At 39.5% G+C, this 18,695-nt stretch overlaps 1 protein-coding gene across 3 annotated transcripts in view; it reads right to left on the bottom strand.

The window, feature by feature from the left end:
* Zfyve9 (zinc finger FYVE-type containing 9) overlaps nucleotides 1-18,695 on the bottom strand; it is a 159,883-nt gene that overhangs the window by 59,443 nt on the left and 81,745 nt on the right. For 2 of the 3 annotated variants that reach the window (XM_052715755.1, XM_052715757.1), the window contains exons 5-7: nucleotides 4,356-4,455; nucleotides 1,844-2,020; nucleotides 94-263 (exon numbers count right to left, since the gene is read on the bottom strand). In XM_052715755.1, the coding sequence (XP_052571715.1) occupies nucleotides 94-263; nucleotides 1,844-2,020; nucleotides 4,356-4,455 (447 nt within the window). The remainder of the gene's footprint in view (nucleotides 1-93; nucleotides 264-1,843; nucleotides 2,021-4,355; nucleotides 4,456-18,695) is intronic. The other variant, XM_052715758.1, reaches the window with a different exon arrangement.

The following is an 18,695-nucleotide window of genomic DNA, read 5'->3' as shown; positions in this document are numbered from 1 at the left end:
GTTTCACAAGAAGTCATTCAACTTAAGACAGGAGGCAGACAGCACCAGGCCAAGCAAAGCAGTGTGACTTTCAGTGCCCTCCTGGTTTCTTACCTCTGCTGGCAGAGGACTGGTGGTTACAGGCTTGACTGGGTCATGTGACACAGCCAGAGTTCCTGCAGAGGAAGTTCCATTCATGGTTAATTTGGCTGCATCAGCAACTTCTCCGTTGGGCAAGATCCCATCAGCAAACCAAACTCTCCTCTGCTCTCGGGGCTGAGGCACTTGAGGGGCCAGGAAAATAAAACAGGTATCAATGTGACACTGGTAGTGTTTCTAATGGCAAAGAAGAAGAGGTCACCAACTTCAGAGGCTCAAGGAGGTCCCTACTTATCATCATCTTCCATTACATACAGGAGGACTGTGGCTGAATGACAACAGTTATGATTAACAAAAATTCTTCTTTAAATATTCTTTACTTCTACTGGCAAAAGTTTAAAATGGTTTGCTTTAAAATACAGTAATTCTTAGACACTTCCATGATTATGTTACATAGTCTGTTCTGCATGGCTGACAGAAACCATGGAAAGCGTTTTAAATAACCAGAAAATGGATTTATAGCAGGAAAAAAAATCTAGCAAAATAAATCCCTAGCTCCTAAAAATATGAGATCCACAGAAATTAAATACTTGCAAAATGATATGGTACTTCTAACGGGCAAAGATGCTCTGAAGACTACTAAGAACCACCGATTAATAAAGGAAGAACTGGCACAGACATGTAAGAATTGAGGCTCAAACTAACCAGATCTTTGGCTCAATGTAACCGAAGAGGAAAAAGACTGATCTGGCGCTGGTTTGCACTTTAGTGGAAGGACAGGGAAAGCTCAGAAATAGCATTTGATGAAACAATATCCTTAAACCCAGGTTTGGAAATCAGCCTGAATGGTTAAAACAAAGAGACTGGGAAAGAACAACAAAATGACAAATGAAGCAAAGAGAATAAGGGTTTTAAGAAAGCCCGAACTCACAAAAATACAAGGCTTTTCCACTGAGGGATGATCTGAAAGAGGAGACGCGGGAAGAGCGATAATCTCAGTAGAGGCCTGATCTTCAAAAGGGAAGGAGCACTTAACAAGGGAAAGGGAACACACTATGTGAACAGACATCAAATTAGAAGATAGATTGAACTAGCAAGGGAAACATCTTGACAAGGTCATTTTAAAGAAATATGTAATTGTTATTTTTATTATTCATATTCTTCTAAATTTATAGTGTACCTTTCATCTGACACTATCATAATCATAAGGAAGTAACAACTCCCAAAAGTTGAGACTATATGATATAATCATATGATATAATCAGAATTAAAGTCCTGGATTTAAAGGTCTATATATGAGATAATATTTTCATATTTTACAATGGATAAATTAATCACAAAAAGAGAATATGGCAATGTCTATTCCTGAAAGCAATACCAGAATGGTTTGGTCAGCAGGAAGAAGGCTCATTTTCACCACCTGGCAAACTCCTACCAAGAACATTTAAGTAGCCTGAATCTAGGACTTTCTAGGATGGTTTCAAAGTCTACAACTCTTGTCAGGTATAGGGCGTGTAATTAGTCATTCTCAAGGTGGCGGGGAAACGGACATGCTTTCAGAGGTCCCTCCAAAATATCAGGCAATACGGTAGTTTTTTACTTGCTCACATATACTCTTGACATATTTCTCATCTCGGTCTTCTATTTTAATAACCACCCAAAGAGACTTAGCTGTAGAGATTAAAGAGTGGTGCTATAAAGCCACATCAGCACCTTTCAGAGGAGCTTGGTGAAGAAAAGGAGAGAAGAGCACATGATCCCCTACCTTCTGTTCCAGGGTGCTTTAAAACTCCCACAGGTACCATCACAGTGGGAGGTGGAGAGCTCAGGGCTCCTGAGGCCTGAGCTTGCTGCAAGGGAGGGATAGTAGAACAGTACTCAGCAGGATTGTTAGGGTTAGGGCTCTGGCTTGAGGCACTCATCATGTTCTCCCAGGCTTGAGCTAAAGCAAATACAGACACAATCAATGTGAATGGATTGCAAAATATGGACATCAAGACCTTGACAATATTGGATAATAATGCAGCTTGTCCTCATTAACATTCCCAGTACGTCTCTCTTCCAGCTAGTGAAGGTATTCAGGAGATAGATGGTTTTATTCAACAGGAGAGACCATTTAGCTAAGCAAATTATTTGAATGGATTAAAAAAAATGACACAATATTTAAAAATAATAACTCCAGGACTATTGGTAGAGATTGCTAGTTAAGGACTAGACCTATAGGTTTATTTGCCTTTTTTATTTATTTATTTATTTTTTTAAGGAGACCATGTATTTCTTAAGATGGAGGAATATAACGTCAGATAGCCTTTAGGCATTTTCTGGTTTAATGCAGAGACCAAAAAAATATAATTCCATTGTATGATTGTTTTAGTCTTATTTTTAGACCTTCAGGCTCTTTTTAGCTGAGATAAAAATCTCATTTGAAAAATTCAGATGCCTAAAGCTTAGGAGTATACATCTCAGTATTGCTGTGATTTATCTTTAATACAGCCATCACCTGTATAAAAGTGTCCAACAGTAAACCACTGCACATTCTTCGTGTGTCTCAAAAGCACAGGACCTACTTGAACATGAAAATGTGCCAATAGCATATAAGTGATCAACCAGTATGATCACAAATACATTAAGAGCCTATGAATCTGTAATCTTATTAACTGACATATATCAACACTGTCTCTAAAAGTAAATAGGATGGATGGAGCTACAGAAACCAAAGACATCAAAATTTTATTTTTGAGTTGCAGGTAATAAATACCCAGGAATAGAAACTACCCAATTTTTAATAAAATACCTTTAAAACAAAGACCAAAACAAAAACAAAATACCCTCATTCAACATCAAAGAATGATCCAAAAGACTTGGAATATTTATGTTGAATACTTCTTTCCTCTAAGGCTAGTAACAAAAGCTACGCTCATTCGAAAGCTCTGGCAGGAAGAGGGTGGAAGAGAACAGGAGAAAGGGAAAAGAGGAACATTGAAAAGCATCAAATTAAATACTCAGAAAGAGACCAGGCTAAGCCATGCAAGAGGAAAGACACTGGCAAAACTAGGGCCTCCTGGGCTTAATAAAAAGGAAGTGATTCCATATGAATCCTCTGCCATTTCCTTCATCTTTAGCTATGCCAAGTTAAAAAAAAATGCTATCAAGTTGGAAGACCTCATCAAATAAAAGAGGTATTAAGCATTGCAATTACGCTGTATATTCTTATCTGTGGATATGTGTCCAAAAATGAAAGCAGTAGAATAAAAACCATCAATTGAGCAACTCAGTGAAGTAACCACCAAACAGTGATCCTTAAGAGTAGAGAGAATGATTCATGTTTCATCAAAATTCTAAAAATTCAGAAATGGGAGGAAACTGGGTAGATCATAGGATATTAGAACAGATCAGATTAACTGACATGCAATAGGTTAACAAGCCAGCAACAGGAAAACATCACTATGAGCAATGCAGACAGACAGAGCAGGAAGATCTAAGAGCAGATAAATTCCAGTCTCCAGGACGCCACTACTGGGACACAGGCAGCAACGGTGTCCAGTTTCAACACCGACTACTTGGAATTGTTCTGGCAACTGTACAAAGACACATTCAAAGAGAAAATACTATCACCTGGCAAGTTTTACTGTATTTTTTTCACAAGAATACTCAAGGATTTTGGTTGTGGTGTTTTTTTTTTTTTTTTAACTAAAATGTCCATGGATTTATTTCTAGTCCCATAAAAGATGAACAATGATTAAGTTTTATCTTCCTTCCCTTGGCTATATTCTTCTCCCCACACAAAAAATGTTTTGAAGAAGCAACTGGCAAAAAAACTACAAATTTCTACTTGATACTAAATACTAATATTTCTATTTGATACTAAATTTCTACTTGGTGCTAAAATATTTATTTCTAACAAAATGAATGAAGTAAGGTATTATTAAAAATGTATTCTAAAGCACTATGAAAGTTCTGGGAAGGAGAACCTTGTCTCAATTTTAGTATCTTATAGCTATGCGGTCAAATCATCGGACAGGGACACCATTTTCTCAAAGGACTTTATTCTTCCCACAGAACTTATCCAGCTTTAGTATTCACTCATTAAATTTAACATGGGAAACCTGAAATGCTAACATACTTTCAAAACATGGAGATTAAGCTCAAGATTTTCAGTTACAGTTATAACATTTGAGAAGGTGAACAAATAGTAAAGAAAGGCAGGGAAGGGAGACTCTTCATAGGAATTCTCTTATTCTGTCGTAGTGACTGCATCAATCTGTTTCAATACTCACCATTCATTAGCACTGAATGACAGATTACACACACTCTAGCTTCCTTTCGGTCCATGTATAGCAGTTTGCATTTCAGGCTACAGCAGGAAGCACAGAAAACCTGGGAGGAAAAAGAAGATACTGAACTCACCAGGATAAAGTACAAAAGCAGTGAACAAATATTGACCAATACTGACTAAGAGCGAACCATGTTATCTACCATAATACAGAATCAAAAAACAGCAATTCAGCCATGCAGTGGTGGTGCATGCCTTTAATCCCAGCACTAGGGAGGCAGAGACAGGTGGATCTCCATGAGTTGGAGGCCAGCCTGGGCTACAGAGCAAGTGCCAGGACAGCTAGGACTGTTAAACAGAGAAACCCTGTCTCACACACACACACACAAAAAACCCAAACCAAACAACAGAACAGCAATTCAAGAAGCTGGGATTCAAAATGAAGAGTGATATTTATAAGTCTGTCAACAATAAGAAAGCCAATAAAACTTGATGAAAATAAAAATATTAACCATGGTCACATGGGAAATATATAGCAAGGAAAAATAAAATAAGACTTCAGTTACCCATAGGCCATTATGAGAAATTGGCCTATCGGTAACTAAAGTCTTATTTTATATTTCTCATAACACCAAGACTTAGAGATCGTCTGCTTGGGAAGGAGTTATACAGGAGGAGGAAATGATCAAAGATGGCAAGTTCTGGGTTTAAATCCATTTTTTATTACCTAATAATCACACCAGTTTGCTATGAAGGACAAGAATGAAAACATACAACTGCGTAACAAAAATCAGCACAGCTTTGGGCTAGAGAGATGGCTCAGAGGTTAAGAACACTGGCTGCTCTTCCAGAGGTCCTGAGTTCAATACCCAGCAACCACATGGTGGCTCACAACCATCTGTAATGAGATCTGGCGCCCTCTTCTGGCCTGCAGCCATATATGCAGGCAGAACACTGTATACACAAAAAATAAATGATTCTTTAAAAAAAAAAAAAAAATCATCCCAGCTCTAGCTCCAGCAAGCCAGGGCGGACAACAAAGCCAGCCAGCAAAGCCAGCCAGGCCAATGCTAACCTCCTTCCCACCTTCCTTCCTCTCCCTTTCCATGTCATGCAAAAATTCCTCAGGTTCCTCTTAACAGTTATTTTCTTGAGGACTCTTTAGTCACTTACCACAGTTTTGCAGAGGAAGAAAGCTGTTCCCAGCAAAATAAACTCTACCCTAGTTTTCATGGCCTGGAACTATCTTATGCCTCTAACGATGAACCAAGAGATGAAGGGTCATACCAAACTTAACATTAGCTATAGCAGCTTTCTTCCCGCTAGGTCAAATTGACCAATCTAGCTATTATGATTACCAATTTAGTTTTCAAAGGACTTTGCTTTTTTTTTGGGGGGGGGGGGGTGGCTTGAGAAGGTTTCTCTGTGTAGCCCTGGCTGTCCTGGAACTCACTCTTGTAGATCAGGCTGTCCTGAACTCACAGAGAACCGCCTGCCTCTGCCTCCCAGTGCTAGGATTAAAGGTATGTGCCACCACTTTGCATTTTCAAATCCACTAAGATATTCACAGAACACAAGGTGTGGTGTACTTCACCCAGGGAAAAACCAAGGGTTTTGTTTCTAATTTTGCTGTTTGGAGAGTTTCACTCTGCAGTCAACGCTGGCCTTGAAGTTACAGCGATCCTGCTGTAACGAGACTGCTGTTCCTGTTGTTACAGATGTGAGTCACTTCTACCACTATGCCTTCCCTGTCACTGACAGACTGTATTCCCTGAACCAGAGCCAGAACAACTCCTTCCTTCTGTAACATCTGCCAAGAATGCACTAGTCTAAAGCGACACCTCTGTCTGTCCTGCTTTTCACTACTGAAAAAAATAGTCCCCCCAAAACTGGAATTTCCCCAGGAATCTCATGCTAGAAGGAAAAGGCTAAAGTCAGAGGAAGAATTTGTCTCTCAGGAAGAGAGCTGACATTGTTCTGGCAACTTGTCACCTCGCAGACGAGACGGAGTAAAGACAGAGATGGGCCGACGACCGGTGAGAACACACTGACGTCAGTGTGCAAACACCTGTCTCCGATTTAAACCAAACCTCAGGACAGGGCCTAGAAGACGGACTTTCGGGAGCTGAGGGAGCTGGCACTGGATCTCTTTGTTTCTCTTCCCAATGTAGCCATAGTGAATAAACCTCCTTTCCTGGTTTGTCACTGTGATTTGTCTGTATTAATTCACCTACTGAGGAGGGTGGCTGCACCTAGTGTCCCAGGTTTGCCGGGTCCCAGGCCCGACCCTAACTTCACTGGCAACACTCCCTTAAGCTGTTTCCTTCAGGCATGCTGGTACAGGATGTGTAACAAATACAGAACAATGGCATCAGGAACAGCACCCTTGCTGTCACAAGCCTGACAATGCGGATTGTGGGCCTTTGGAACTTTGCAGGAGGTATGTAGAGCTAGCTAAGTCCCAGAAGGCTGTAAGCAAAGCTTGATGATTATTCTAGTGGGAGTGTGGAAGACCTGGATGCTGATAAATACAGACAGGAGGGCTGGAGAGAGGGCTCCGTGGTTAAAGTGCTTGCTGCACAAGTGTGGATGACCAGAGTTTGGATCCCAGAACCCATACAAAATCTAGGTGGGCATTACAGCTCCCCTGTAGTCTCAGTACGAGAAACAGAATGTAAATCTTTTTCTTTCTTTTCTTTTTCTTTTTTTTTCTTTTTTTTTTTTTTTTTTTTTTTTTTTTTTGGTTTTTCGAGACAAGGTTTCTCTGTGTAGCCCTGGCTGTCCGAGAACTCAAGCGATTCACCTGCCTCCACCTTCCGAGTGCTGGCATTAAAGGCATGCATTGCCACTGCCCAGCACGATTTCTTTCTTGAGTAACCTGACAAGCAAGACTAGCCAAAATGGCAAGATCTGGGCTTGAGACATTCCCTCATACAAAGTAGAGGGCTAGAGGAGATGGCTCAACCAGTAAGGACACTTGCCACCAACCCTGGCAACCTGAGTTTGAATCTCCAGAACCCACATGGGGGTGGGGGTGGGGGTGGGGTGGGGTGGGGTGGGGGTGGGGTGGGGTGGGGGAACAGACTCTGTAAGTTGCCCTCTTATCTTCAGATGTGCACATACCCCACCCCCCCCCCACCCCCCCCCCCCCGTGGAAGAATCCTCTGTACATTGTAAAGATTTGTCACTCAAATTGGTTTAATAAAACACGGGCCAGCAGCTGGGTAGGAAGTATAGGCGGGGAGACCAAACTAAGGATGATGGGAAGGAGAAGGGTGGAGTCAAGAGTCGCCAGCCAGGCTGGGGGTTGGTGGTGGCGCACTCCTTTAATCCCAGCACTCGGGAGGCAGAGCCAGGCGGATCTCTGTGAGTTCGAGGCCAGCCTGGACTACAGAGTGAGTTCCAGGAAAGGCGCAAAGCTACACAGAGAAACCCTGTCTCGGAAAACCAAAAAAAAAAAAAGAGTCGCCAGCCAGACACAGAGGAAGCAAGATGAGACTGTTGTACTGAAAAAAAGGTACCAAGCCATGTGGCTAAACATAGAGAAGAATTACGGGTTTATTTAAGTGTAAGAGCTAGTTAGTAATAAGGCAGAGCTACCAGCTGAGCATTTATAAGTAATATTAAGCCTCCCAGTCAATTATTTGGAAAGTGGTTGCTGGGTACTTAGGAGTTGCTAGTGGGACAAAAACTTCTGTTTACACCTCTTCCCCTCCCAACATTAATATTTTTAAAAAATATAAAGTGGAATGATTGAGAGAGGCACTTGATATCTACCTCAAGTCTACAAAACCATGCGCACACATGGGCTCCTGCGCACACACAGCCATACACTTGTGAATGTGAAAAATAACATGCACACATAGCACACACATATACACTAAACGAACAAGAAAATAGAAAGAGCAACAGAGGAAGACACCTAGCATTATCCTCTGGTCTCCATATGTTCACACATAGGGAGTACACCTAAACACATATATTTCCATATATGTATATATGCACATACATATTCACCAATAAAATTTTTTTTAAAAAATTAAAAATGCAGACAGTAAAGGCTGTGACCATAATGTTTCAGAAGGAAGAACTCCATCAGGAATTGGAGAAGGCACTCACACTTCATTCTGGCGAAGTAACTGGGTACATTCTGCCCATGTCTTCAAAATCTGGTGAGGCTGGCTGACTATTTGGCATAGTACATTACAAAATACTGTACTATTCCAGCAGTGGTACAGTTATAACTCACTGCTTAATTCAGACAGACTTAAATTGAGAGAGTAGAGCTGCGTGGTGACGCACACCTTTAATCCCGGCACTTGGAGGCAGAAGCAAGCAGATCTCTGAGTTCGAGGCCAGCCTCGTCTACAGAGTGAGTTCCAAGACAGCCAGAAGTACATAGAGAAACTCTGTCTTGAAAAAATAAAAATAAAATAAAGTGAGAGAGTATAGAGAGTGAAGCAGAAAATATGAAAAATGTGCATGAACAGGCATGCTGTGGCTAAAGCCTCCGACAGGGCAGAAAGGAGGATGTAAACAAAGCTGGTGTGGCTGTGAGAGAAGCACACCTTTAGAAAAGTCTCAGATTTTGCTCTGAGGCATCAGCAACGGCTGCCTGAGGAAGCGACTACACTCAAGCAAGGCTCCAGGGCCTAACACCGAAAGCTCACTTGAAAACTATTAATTTGAAAGGCGGACGTTTGGAAACATGGAGCTTCCAGGATGGAGAACAGAGGTGGAAGTGTTTTCCTGGGCTCAGCTGTCAAAGCACACAGAGGCCACTGCGTCTGCAGTCTACAAGAGCCGGGCTTGTCTTGAGTGCACAGCAGAATTTAGTATCACAGCATGATGATAGTTTTGCAGGCAAGCAGAATGTCACAGTTACAGGGCTTGTGCTAAGGAGCCAAGCAAAAAGTCCCTTAGATCATGTATAGCATGGTCAGCTTTCTGCACGGAGCTCTTGAGTGTGCTGTGTGATGCTAAGAAGTCTACATTGCAATGGAAAACTTAGGATATCCAAATTCCAAAGGTTGGTGAGCAAAGATGTAGGAACTGAATGGAGCCAACCAAAAAGAGAGACTATGTGCTGTGTATTTACCATGTGCATGCAGGTACCCATGTAAGCCAGAAGAGGGCACTAGATTCCTTGCAACTGGAGTTAACAGACAGTTATGAGCTACCTAGTGGCTCAATAAATCTTAGCCATTTATAAATGTGCAAGTTTTAAGTATTATCCCTTCCACTTACAGATGAACAAAGTTCCTTGCCTAAAATAAAGAAGCAGGTAAGTAGCTATAAGGTTATTCTAAACCTAGATCACATTAGTTCTAAATAAAGTTCAAGGATAGATGGCTAATCTATGTTGTCAACTAGTATATTTCTAATGTTTAAAAAATACTGATCCCATGGGGCTCGTGGAACAGCTTAGTGGATAATGGTGCTTGCTACACATGCTTGGTGACCCGAGTTTAACCCCAGAATCCATAAAAGGTAGAAAGTGGAAGGAGAGGACTCCACAAAGTTGTCCTCTAATCTCTACACACAAGACCTCACACCTGTGCGCACATCATATGCACACACAACGAACAGAGAGACACTGATGACCTCTTTTGATCTTCACAATGACCTTAGCGTCATACTTCAACTGACTTTTTTTTTTATAATTTAATTTTACATATCAGTCACGGATTCCCTTGTTCTCTCCCCCCCCCCTCCCCCCAGCCCACTCCCCATTCCCATCTCTTCCAGGGCAAAGACTCCCCTGGGGATTGAGTTCAACCTGGTAGATTCAGTCCAGGCAGGGCTAGTCCCCTCCTCCCAGGCCGAGCCAAGTGTCCCTGAGTAAGCCCCAGGTTCCAAACAGCCAGCTCATGCACTAAGGACAGGTCCTGGTCCCAGTGCCTGGATGCCTCCCAAACAGTTCAAGCTCATCAACTGTCTCACTTATCCAGAGGGCCTGATCCAGGTGGGGGCTCCTCAGCCATTGGTTCATAGGTCTCAACCGACTTTTAATATCAGAATTTACTATCCTTTGCTTTTTAAGGGGAAACCAGTGACCTTGTTTTAACATTCAAGGACAAAAGTGAGTCTTAAAATTATCACTGAAGGTATGAACCAAAACATAATCTATCTTAATGTCCTGCCAATGCAGATCTTATGAAAATTATTCTGCAGTCACTGCCCGAATTCTCAAACATAAAACAGAAATGACTATAACCTAACTATAACTTAGCAATTTTATTTACAATAAGAAATCACAGCTGGGCAGTAGTGGCAGCTGCCTTTAATCCCAGCACTCCCAAGGCAGAAGCAGAGGGATCTCTGTGAGTTCAAAGTCAGCCTGGTCTAGAGTAAGTTCCAGGACAGCCAGGACTACACAGAGAAATCCTGCCTCAAAAAAACAACCAAACAAACAAACAAATAAATAAGGAATCACATCTAAAATAAAATTTAAAACCAGGTATTTTTTTTCTTTTTTGAAGTATATTTACATTTTTTTCCTTTGAAAATCATGGCATGTCCACTATGGAAATCAATGTGGTGTTTCCTTGGGAATCCGGGAACAGATATACCTCAAAATCCAGCTATACCACTCCTCAGCATATACCCAAAGGACTCTACATCCTACTGCAGAGACACCTGCTCATACATGTTCACTGCTGCTCTGTTCATAACATGCAGAAATTGGAAACAGCCTGGATGTCTATCAACGGATGAAAGGAAGAATAAAATGTACATTTATGCAACGGAATGTTATTCTAGGGTTAAACACAATCTTTAACACGACCTGCAAAACACTACCTGACTTTTCCTCTGATTTCCTCTACAACTTCTTTATGGATTTTTTTCCCTCAATCACTATACTTTACCATACTGGGTTCCTTCTTGAATAGATGCTATCTTGCCTCAGAGCCTTCATTCAAGCTGTTCTCTTTGGAACATCAAATGCTGCTTCTCACAGGCCTTCCCAGAATGGCCTACACACACCACTTTTTACATTAACTTTCTTGTTTATTTCCTTCATAGTCCTTACAACTTATACATGCTTGGCTTTGGTCAATGGTATAATATTTACATACATATGGGGTTAGGGATAGCAGTTATCTATGGTGATATTTTATTTGTATTAAAATGTTATTTGTATGTTAAAAAATCAAGTTGCCCGGGGGTCAGAGCTATTAGCAAGCCATAGGAAAGCAGGGCAGTGGTAGCGTACGCTTGTAATTCCAGCACTTAGTAGGCAGAGCTGGGTAAGTGTGTGTTCAGGGATACAGCCATTATTGGATACACATGCCTTTAATCTTAATACCAATCATGGAAAACCTGGAGGCCTATACAGACAGGCTGTGAGGAGGCGGTCATGTGGTTGGGTTTACAACCAATGAGAAGGCAGGACAGGAACTCTATATAAAGACTTTAACACAGGGGTAGCTCTGGTTCGGAGAGGTAGGACCACTGCAGGAGGAAGGGTAAGGTTTTGGCTCTTGGCTCTGACCTCTTGGCTTTCTTCTTTGCATTGGTTCTGTGTTTATTGTTTGATGGGAAGGTTGGATACATCTACATTTGGCGCCCAACGTGACAAGAATTCATTAAAAACAGATTGGCTTGGCTTGGCGGCAGGTCCGGTTTCCAGCCTGGGCGGCCCGGCTGCCTAGCTTGGGCCCAGGCCTGACTGACCCGCAGCTGGAACTGCTACAAACAACTCAGGCCTGCCCCGCTGAACAGGGCCCCTGCCTGTAAAGCCAAGGCTTGACTCGGCTCAAGGGCTACACTTCTCTCTCTCTCTCTCTCTCTCTCTCTCTCTCTCTCTCTCTCTCTCTCTCTCTCGCTGGATTCACACCTCGAACACCAGGTGGCTGTGAAATTCCCTGGGATTCTACTGTTCTACCCAGACTTGGTAAGTCAATTAACATATCTATTTAAAAGAGAATTTTTTTCTACATTAAAAAAAAAAATGGGCTTTATGTGTACATTGGAAGAAAATTGGGCTTTGTTTGAAATTTTAGGCACTCTGACAATGGAACAACTATATGAAAAGATTAATATTGATCGAATTATTCAGTTTATTACTTTTCTTATCCTCATTTTACTATTTAAAAAGATCGTCAACTTAAGTGCCAGGATAACAGTCTTAGAAAAACTTGTTAAACCGGTAAAAATGAATTATAGAGAAATTCAAATTCAGACAGAAGAAATAAATAGTGAAGTTGTTTCAAAATTGGATCGTAAGGTTACAGAAAGAAAGCCAGTTTTCACACAATCACCCTTAATTTATCCAGTAGCCGTACAGCAGCTACCTGATGAAGAGAATGAACAAAATACTTGGGTTCCAGTTGAAATGTTAGACTTACGAAGATTTAAGGAGGCAATAGCATCTTATGGCATGCACTCCCCATATGTAAAGCAAATGTTAAACACCTGGTCAACTTGTAATAGGATTATACCAAAGGACTGGCGGGAATTGGCACAGGCTGTTCTTGAACCCGGACAAAATCTCCAGTGGAAAATGTGGTTCAGTAATGAGGCTAAAAATATAGAAAGACAATGGAGGGATAGCGGAATACAAGTCTGCCAGGATCAGCTTATTGGCGAAGGCCAATATGCTTCAGTACAAACACAATGTTCATATGATGTCCAAACCCTACTTCTATGTAAAACGGCAGCTTTGAATGCATGGGACAGAGTTGAAGAACCAGGAAAAAAAACTGAGTCATTTACAAAGGTTATACAGGGCCCCAAAGAATCTTTCACAGACTTCTTACAAAGATTGACTTCAGCAGTACAAAAAATGGTCCCGAATTCAGAGGCTAGTCAGATAATAATTGAATCTTTAGCCTTTGAGAATGCAAATGCAGTGTGCAAAAGAATAATTAGGCCGTTAAAGGCAAGATCTGCACCTTTGGAAGATTGGATTAGAGATACAGTTAATGTAGAGGCTTATGACCATGATGATATGTGGGTAGGAAAAGCAATTTCAAAAGGTTTGAGCAATGTTAGATGTTTTGGATGTGGAAAGCAAGGACATTTGAAAAGGGATTGTAAACAGGTCATTCCTAGAAATAATGTTTATTCAAGGAACACTGGCAACAGAATGCCCCTTCCTTCTGGAGTATGCAGAAGGTGTGGTAAGGGAAAACACTGGACCAACGAATGTAGATCAACAAGGGACAGACAGGGTAACCCTCTGCCTCGAGCTTCGGGAAACTCCCAGAGGGGCCTCAGGCAGGCCCCCACAGTAAATCCAGTTCAAACCTTTCCTGCAGTTGTAGAGGAAACCCCTACTCAAAGCAACTAAATAACCAAATGTCTATTGGAATAAATCATGTTAGTCGAGATGATGAAACAGAGAAAATAGGAAATACAGGAAAAAACATAAAGAAAATTTTTTGGCAAACTTCTATTAATGAACAAAGACCAAAACTAACAATAAAAATAAATGGTGTTTTGTTGTCTGGTCTGGTAGACACAGGTGCTGACATTACCATAATTGCACCAGAATTTTGGCATCCAACTTGGCCTCTTCAGGAGGTAAACATTCAACTCTTAGGAATTGGGACATTATCTAGAGTGAAACAAAGTGTAAGATGGCTTGAATGTATAGGTCCAGAAGGACAGAAAGGAAAATTAAAACCATATATGGCTAACATAGCTATGAACCTGTGGGGTCGAGACTTGTTACAACAGTGGAATACTCAGATTAATATCCCTCCAATCTCAGAAACAAATCATAAATTAGTACATGTTTCTGAGAGAAATATTAAAAGATATTATTCTAATGAGTGCTCACCAGCCATCCATGTCATACAAGAACAGGGCACAACAACTGATAATCTTCCAAAAACATTAACAGCTCTACCTTTAAAATGGTCAACAGACAAGCCTGTATGGGTTCAGCAATGGCCTTTAACAACAGAGAAACTCCAGGCTTTACAAGAGCTGGTGGAAGAACAGTTAAATGCTCATCATATTGAAGAATCAACCAGCCCTTGGAATTCTCCTGTATTTGTTATAAAAAAAAAATCTGGTAAATGGAGAATGGTAACAGACCTTAGAGCAATTAACAAAGTAATTCAGCCAATGGGCTCTTTACAATCTGGAATTCCTTTACCTACTCTGTTACCAAAAGGCTGGCCTCTCATAGTTATTGATTTAAAAGACTGTTTCTTTTCAATACCCTTACAAGAAAAAGACAGAGAAAGATTTGCTTTCACAGTGCCTACTTATAATAATTCTCAACCGGTTAAAAGATTTCAATGGAGGGTTCTCCCACAGGGAATGTTGAATAGCCCAACTTTGTGCCAATATTTTGTAAAACAGCCATTAGAAGTGGTACGTAAAAAATTTCCTAAATCTATAATTTATCATTATATGGATGACATTTTATTAGCTGATTCAAATGCAGATACTTTAGAAAGAATGTTTGAAAAAGTAAAGAAAATTTTGCCTTGCTGGGGATTACAAATTGCTTTAGAAAAGGTACAAAGAGGAGATTCTATTAATTATTTAGGATATAAAATAGAACTTCAAAAAATTAGACCTCAAAAAGTGCAAATTAGGAGAGATCGACTACAGACTCTTAATGACTTTCAAAGATTATTTGGAGACATTTCTCATCTAAGAACTATTGTTGGGGTAAAAAATGATGAACTGAATAATTTGTTTAAAACCTTAGAAGGTGATAAGGACTTAAATAGTCCAAGAGAATTATCACCTGAAGCTGAGAAAGAATTGGCCTTGGTAGAAAAGAAAGTACATGAAGGGCACGTAGATCGTATTGATCCAAAGCTGGATTGCATTTTGGTTATTTTACCTTCTAGGCATTCCCCAACAGGAATATTAATGCAAAGGGAAGATATTATATTGGAATGGATATTTTTACCAAATAAACCAAATAAAAAATTAAAAACTTATGTGGAAAAAATCTCTGACTTGATTTGGAAAGGAAAATTGAGACTTCGTCAATTAGCAGGAATAGACCCAGCAGAAATTGTCGTACCTTTAACTAAGGAGGACATTGAAAAATTATGGATAGAAAATGAAGCTTGGCAAAAAGCTTGTAGTAATTTTTTGGGAGAAATTAACAGCAAATATCCCAAAAGCAATAGAATTGATCTTATAAAGAGAGCTGATTGGATCTTGCCTCAAATTGTGAGGAAAAAACCCATATCTGGAGTTCGTACATTTTATACAGATGCCAACAAACAAGGAAAGGCAGGTTACAAATCAGAAAATTTAAGTAAAGTGGTTCAAAGTCCTTATAATTCAGTTCAAAAATCAGAATTGTATGCTATTCTGTTGGTATTAATGGATTTTTCAGAACCTCTCAATATAGTAACTGACTCTCAGTATGCTGAAAGAGTAGTATTACATATTGAGACTGCAGAATTTATCCACGATGCTTCAGAATTAACTTCATTATTTATTCAATTACAAGATACAATCAGAAAACGGAGTCATCCTTTATATATAACTCACATCCGATCCCATACTGGTCTGCCAGGCCCTCTAGCACAAGGCAATGATGAGATTGATAAATTATTGATAGGAAATGTGCTGGATGCCTCAGAATTTCATAAAAAACATCATGTAAATAGTAAAGGTTTAAAAAAGGATTTTTCCATAACCTGGCAACAAGCCAAAGAAATAGTAAAGAAATGTCCTACTTGTTCCTTCTACAATCAAACACCATTACCAGCAGGATGTAACCCAAAGGGTACTCAGAGGAATGAAATCTGGCAGATGGACGTGTTTCACTTTGCACAATTTGGAAAACTGAAATATGTACACCACACTATCGATACTTATTCAGGATTTCAATGGGCAACTGCTTTGAGTTCTGAAAAAGCTAATTCTGTAATCACTCATTTGCTAGAAGTTATGGCCATTATGGGTATACCTGCACAAATCAAAACTGATAATGCTCCATCATATGTCTCTGTTAAAATGAAACAGTTTTTTGCTTATTATAATATAAACCATGTTACAGGTATACCACATAATCCTACAGGTCAAGCAGTTATAGAAAGATCAAACAGAACTCTAAAGGATATGCTAAACAAACAAAAAGGAGTAACAAAAACCCCCAGAAATAGACTACATAATGCTCTATTAACTTTGAATTTTCTCAATGCCAATGAGAAAGGAACAACAGCTGCAGAGAGACATTGGATAATAGAAAAAACTACAGAATTAAATCAACCTATATACTTTAAGGATGTGCTGACCTCAGAATGGAAACCAGGGTATGTGTTACGTTGGGGACGAGGTTTTGCTTTTATTTCTACAGGAGAAGACAAGCTGTGGGTACCATCAAAATTGATAAAGGTTCGATTTGAACAAGAGAGACCTCTTAATTAGAGGAGGTGATAGTTCATCAACTATCGTAAACATCCAATTTAAACTAACTTACACCAGTAACACATGCCTTTTCATTTAATCAGATAACTTGTCAAAAAGGAACATCCCCAAAAAACCTTGGGGAAAGGTTTTTGTTTTTGTCTTTTAGGAGAATGAAGGTTAAGGAATTTGAAGAACACTGGACAAATGAGACAACTGAAGAAAAGGAACAAATCATCTATCCTAAGAAACAGAGTGAAATGGCGTATGGGTATGTTATCTAAAAAAATTTTATGTCTTCCTAAATGTTTGTTTCTGCTTTTCTTTAAAGATTTAACACTATTTAACTTCTAATAGTCCCAGTTCAATTAAAATTTAAAGCTGACTTTGGAGTTGGAGAATGGCTCTCTCCTTCTTTAAACTCAAGCATGTTGTTAAAAGGAAAATGCAAACTCCCTGTATCATGCCAGAGGAAAAGAGCCATCTTCTGCTATGGGACAGGAGAAAAGCCAAATTAATTAAGGGACTATTCTATTACGAATCTCAACTCTTTGATTCTATTCTGATTCTTTAAACTTTTCTTAAAGTATGAATTTTATATCAAAATTTACAAGATCAATATATATAGATATATATACATTTTAAACTTTGTTAAGATATAAATGGTCATATAGAGTACTAACTAATTCTAAAAAGTCGCATATATAGTCTTTGTGTTCGAGTCTCTTATCAGTTTTTTGCAGGAAATCACGGTTAGGCCTAACATCAACTGAAGTCTCCAGGAAGAAGATGGGGCCCCACAACAACAACAATTCCACGTGGACAATAATAACATCACTAAGCTGACAAACATCATCTACAGATCAGCTTTGAACTACAAAGTGCTCAGAGCAATTTTGAGAAGAGCTAGCTGAGATGATCCAATCTCAAAGACTACTTGAATAAGGATTTGAGATAAACCCTGAATTTTGGCATTATACACAGACTGGATAACGAAGGATATATTTACCTTTCCTAGAATTTGACAATTAACCTAAAATTTTTCTTTCAGGATAAAGATACCTTCGCCCATACCCAGCAGGAAGCAATTTCAAGAATACGACGCCCACATTCCCAAAGAGGTGGTGTGGGGCGGTTGGTTTTTTTGGTCTTTTAATGGGTTTTGGGTCTGGGATAATTTTCATTGATTAGGGGGGTTGGTTACAAGTTGTTGTCAAGGGTTAGGAAAAAGGCTAAGCAAAGGAGATTAGATTTAAGGTTCTTATTAAAAAAAAAAGAAAGAAAGAAAAGAAAAATGTAAATACTTTACATTGGATTGGATTGTTTTATATTGTATACAAATTATATATATTGAAATTGATATTGTTAGAAAATGTTATATATATTTTTCTAATTGTACCGTTCATCTAACAATGTAATGCAATTTTCTGATCCTTGAATGTTATTACCAACTATTAGGATATAAAGAAATGAAAGTTAGTAGTTAGATATTATAATAGAACTTGTAGTTATATTAGGTATGTTTTCAAGATTGAGTAGATATATTTTAGATAGACAGGTTATCTTCAAACCCTTCAGAGATCTACAGAATATGGCATTTAAAATGTTTTAATAACTTAGAAAATTTTTCTTTTTTGTTATGACTATGAGACATGTCGGCTCCTGGCAGTACCAATCTACTTCAGAGAAAATATGGGCATTGAAGAAACTGCATATGGAGTTAACTTTCATTGTGGCAAAAGTTAGCCACTGGACAACAAAGTATCCTCGAATCAACAGGACAAAATGGACAAACAGAACATAAAACAAAGGATTACTGATTCTTGCCAAAACAAGTGTGGTTATGGCTTTATCAAAAGGCATCTTCAGAGGCCAGGACAATATGGCACCATCCCTGAAGTGGCCTTCGCAATTCGAAAAAGGTACAGTGCCCTTTTCTTCGAAGGCAGCTGAACAGGCAGTGGGCCGATGGCCTCTGATGTGCAATGGAACAGCAGCTGAAACAGTT

This window comes from Peromyscus californicus, unplaced genomic scaffold (genome assembly GCF_007827085.1).
Source record: "Peromyscus californicus insignis strain IS unplaced genomic scaffold, ASM782708v3 Scaffold_5__1_contigs__length_169319896, whole genome shotgun sequence".
Classification (NCBI taxonomy): Eukaryota; Metazoa; Chordata; class Mammalia; order Rodentia; family Cricetidae; genus Peromyscus; species Peromyscus californicus.
This window is presented reverse-complemented; position numbering and strand designations above follow the sequence as displayed.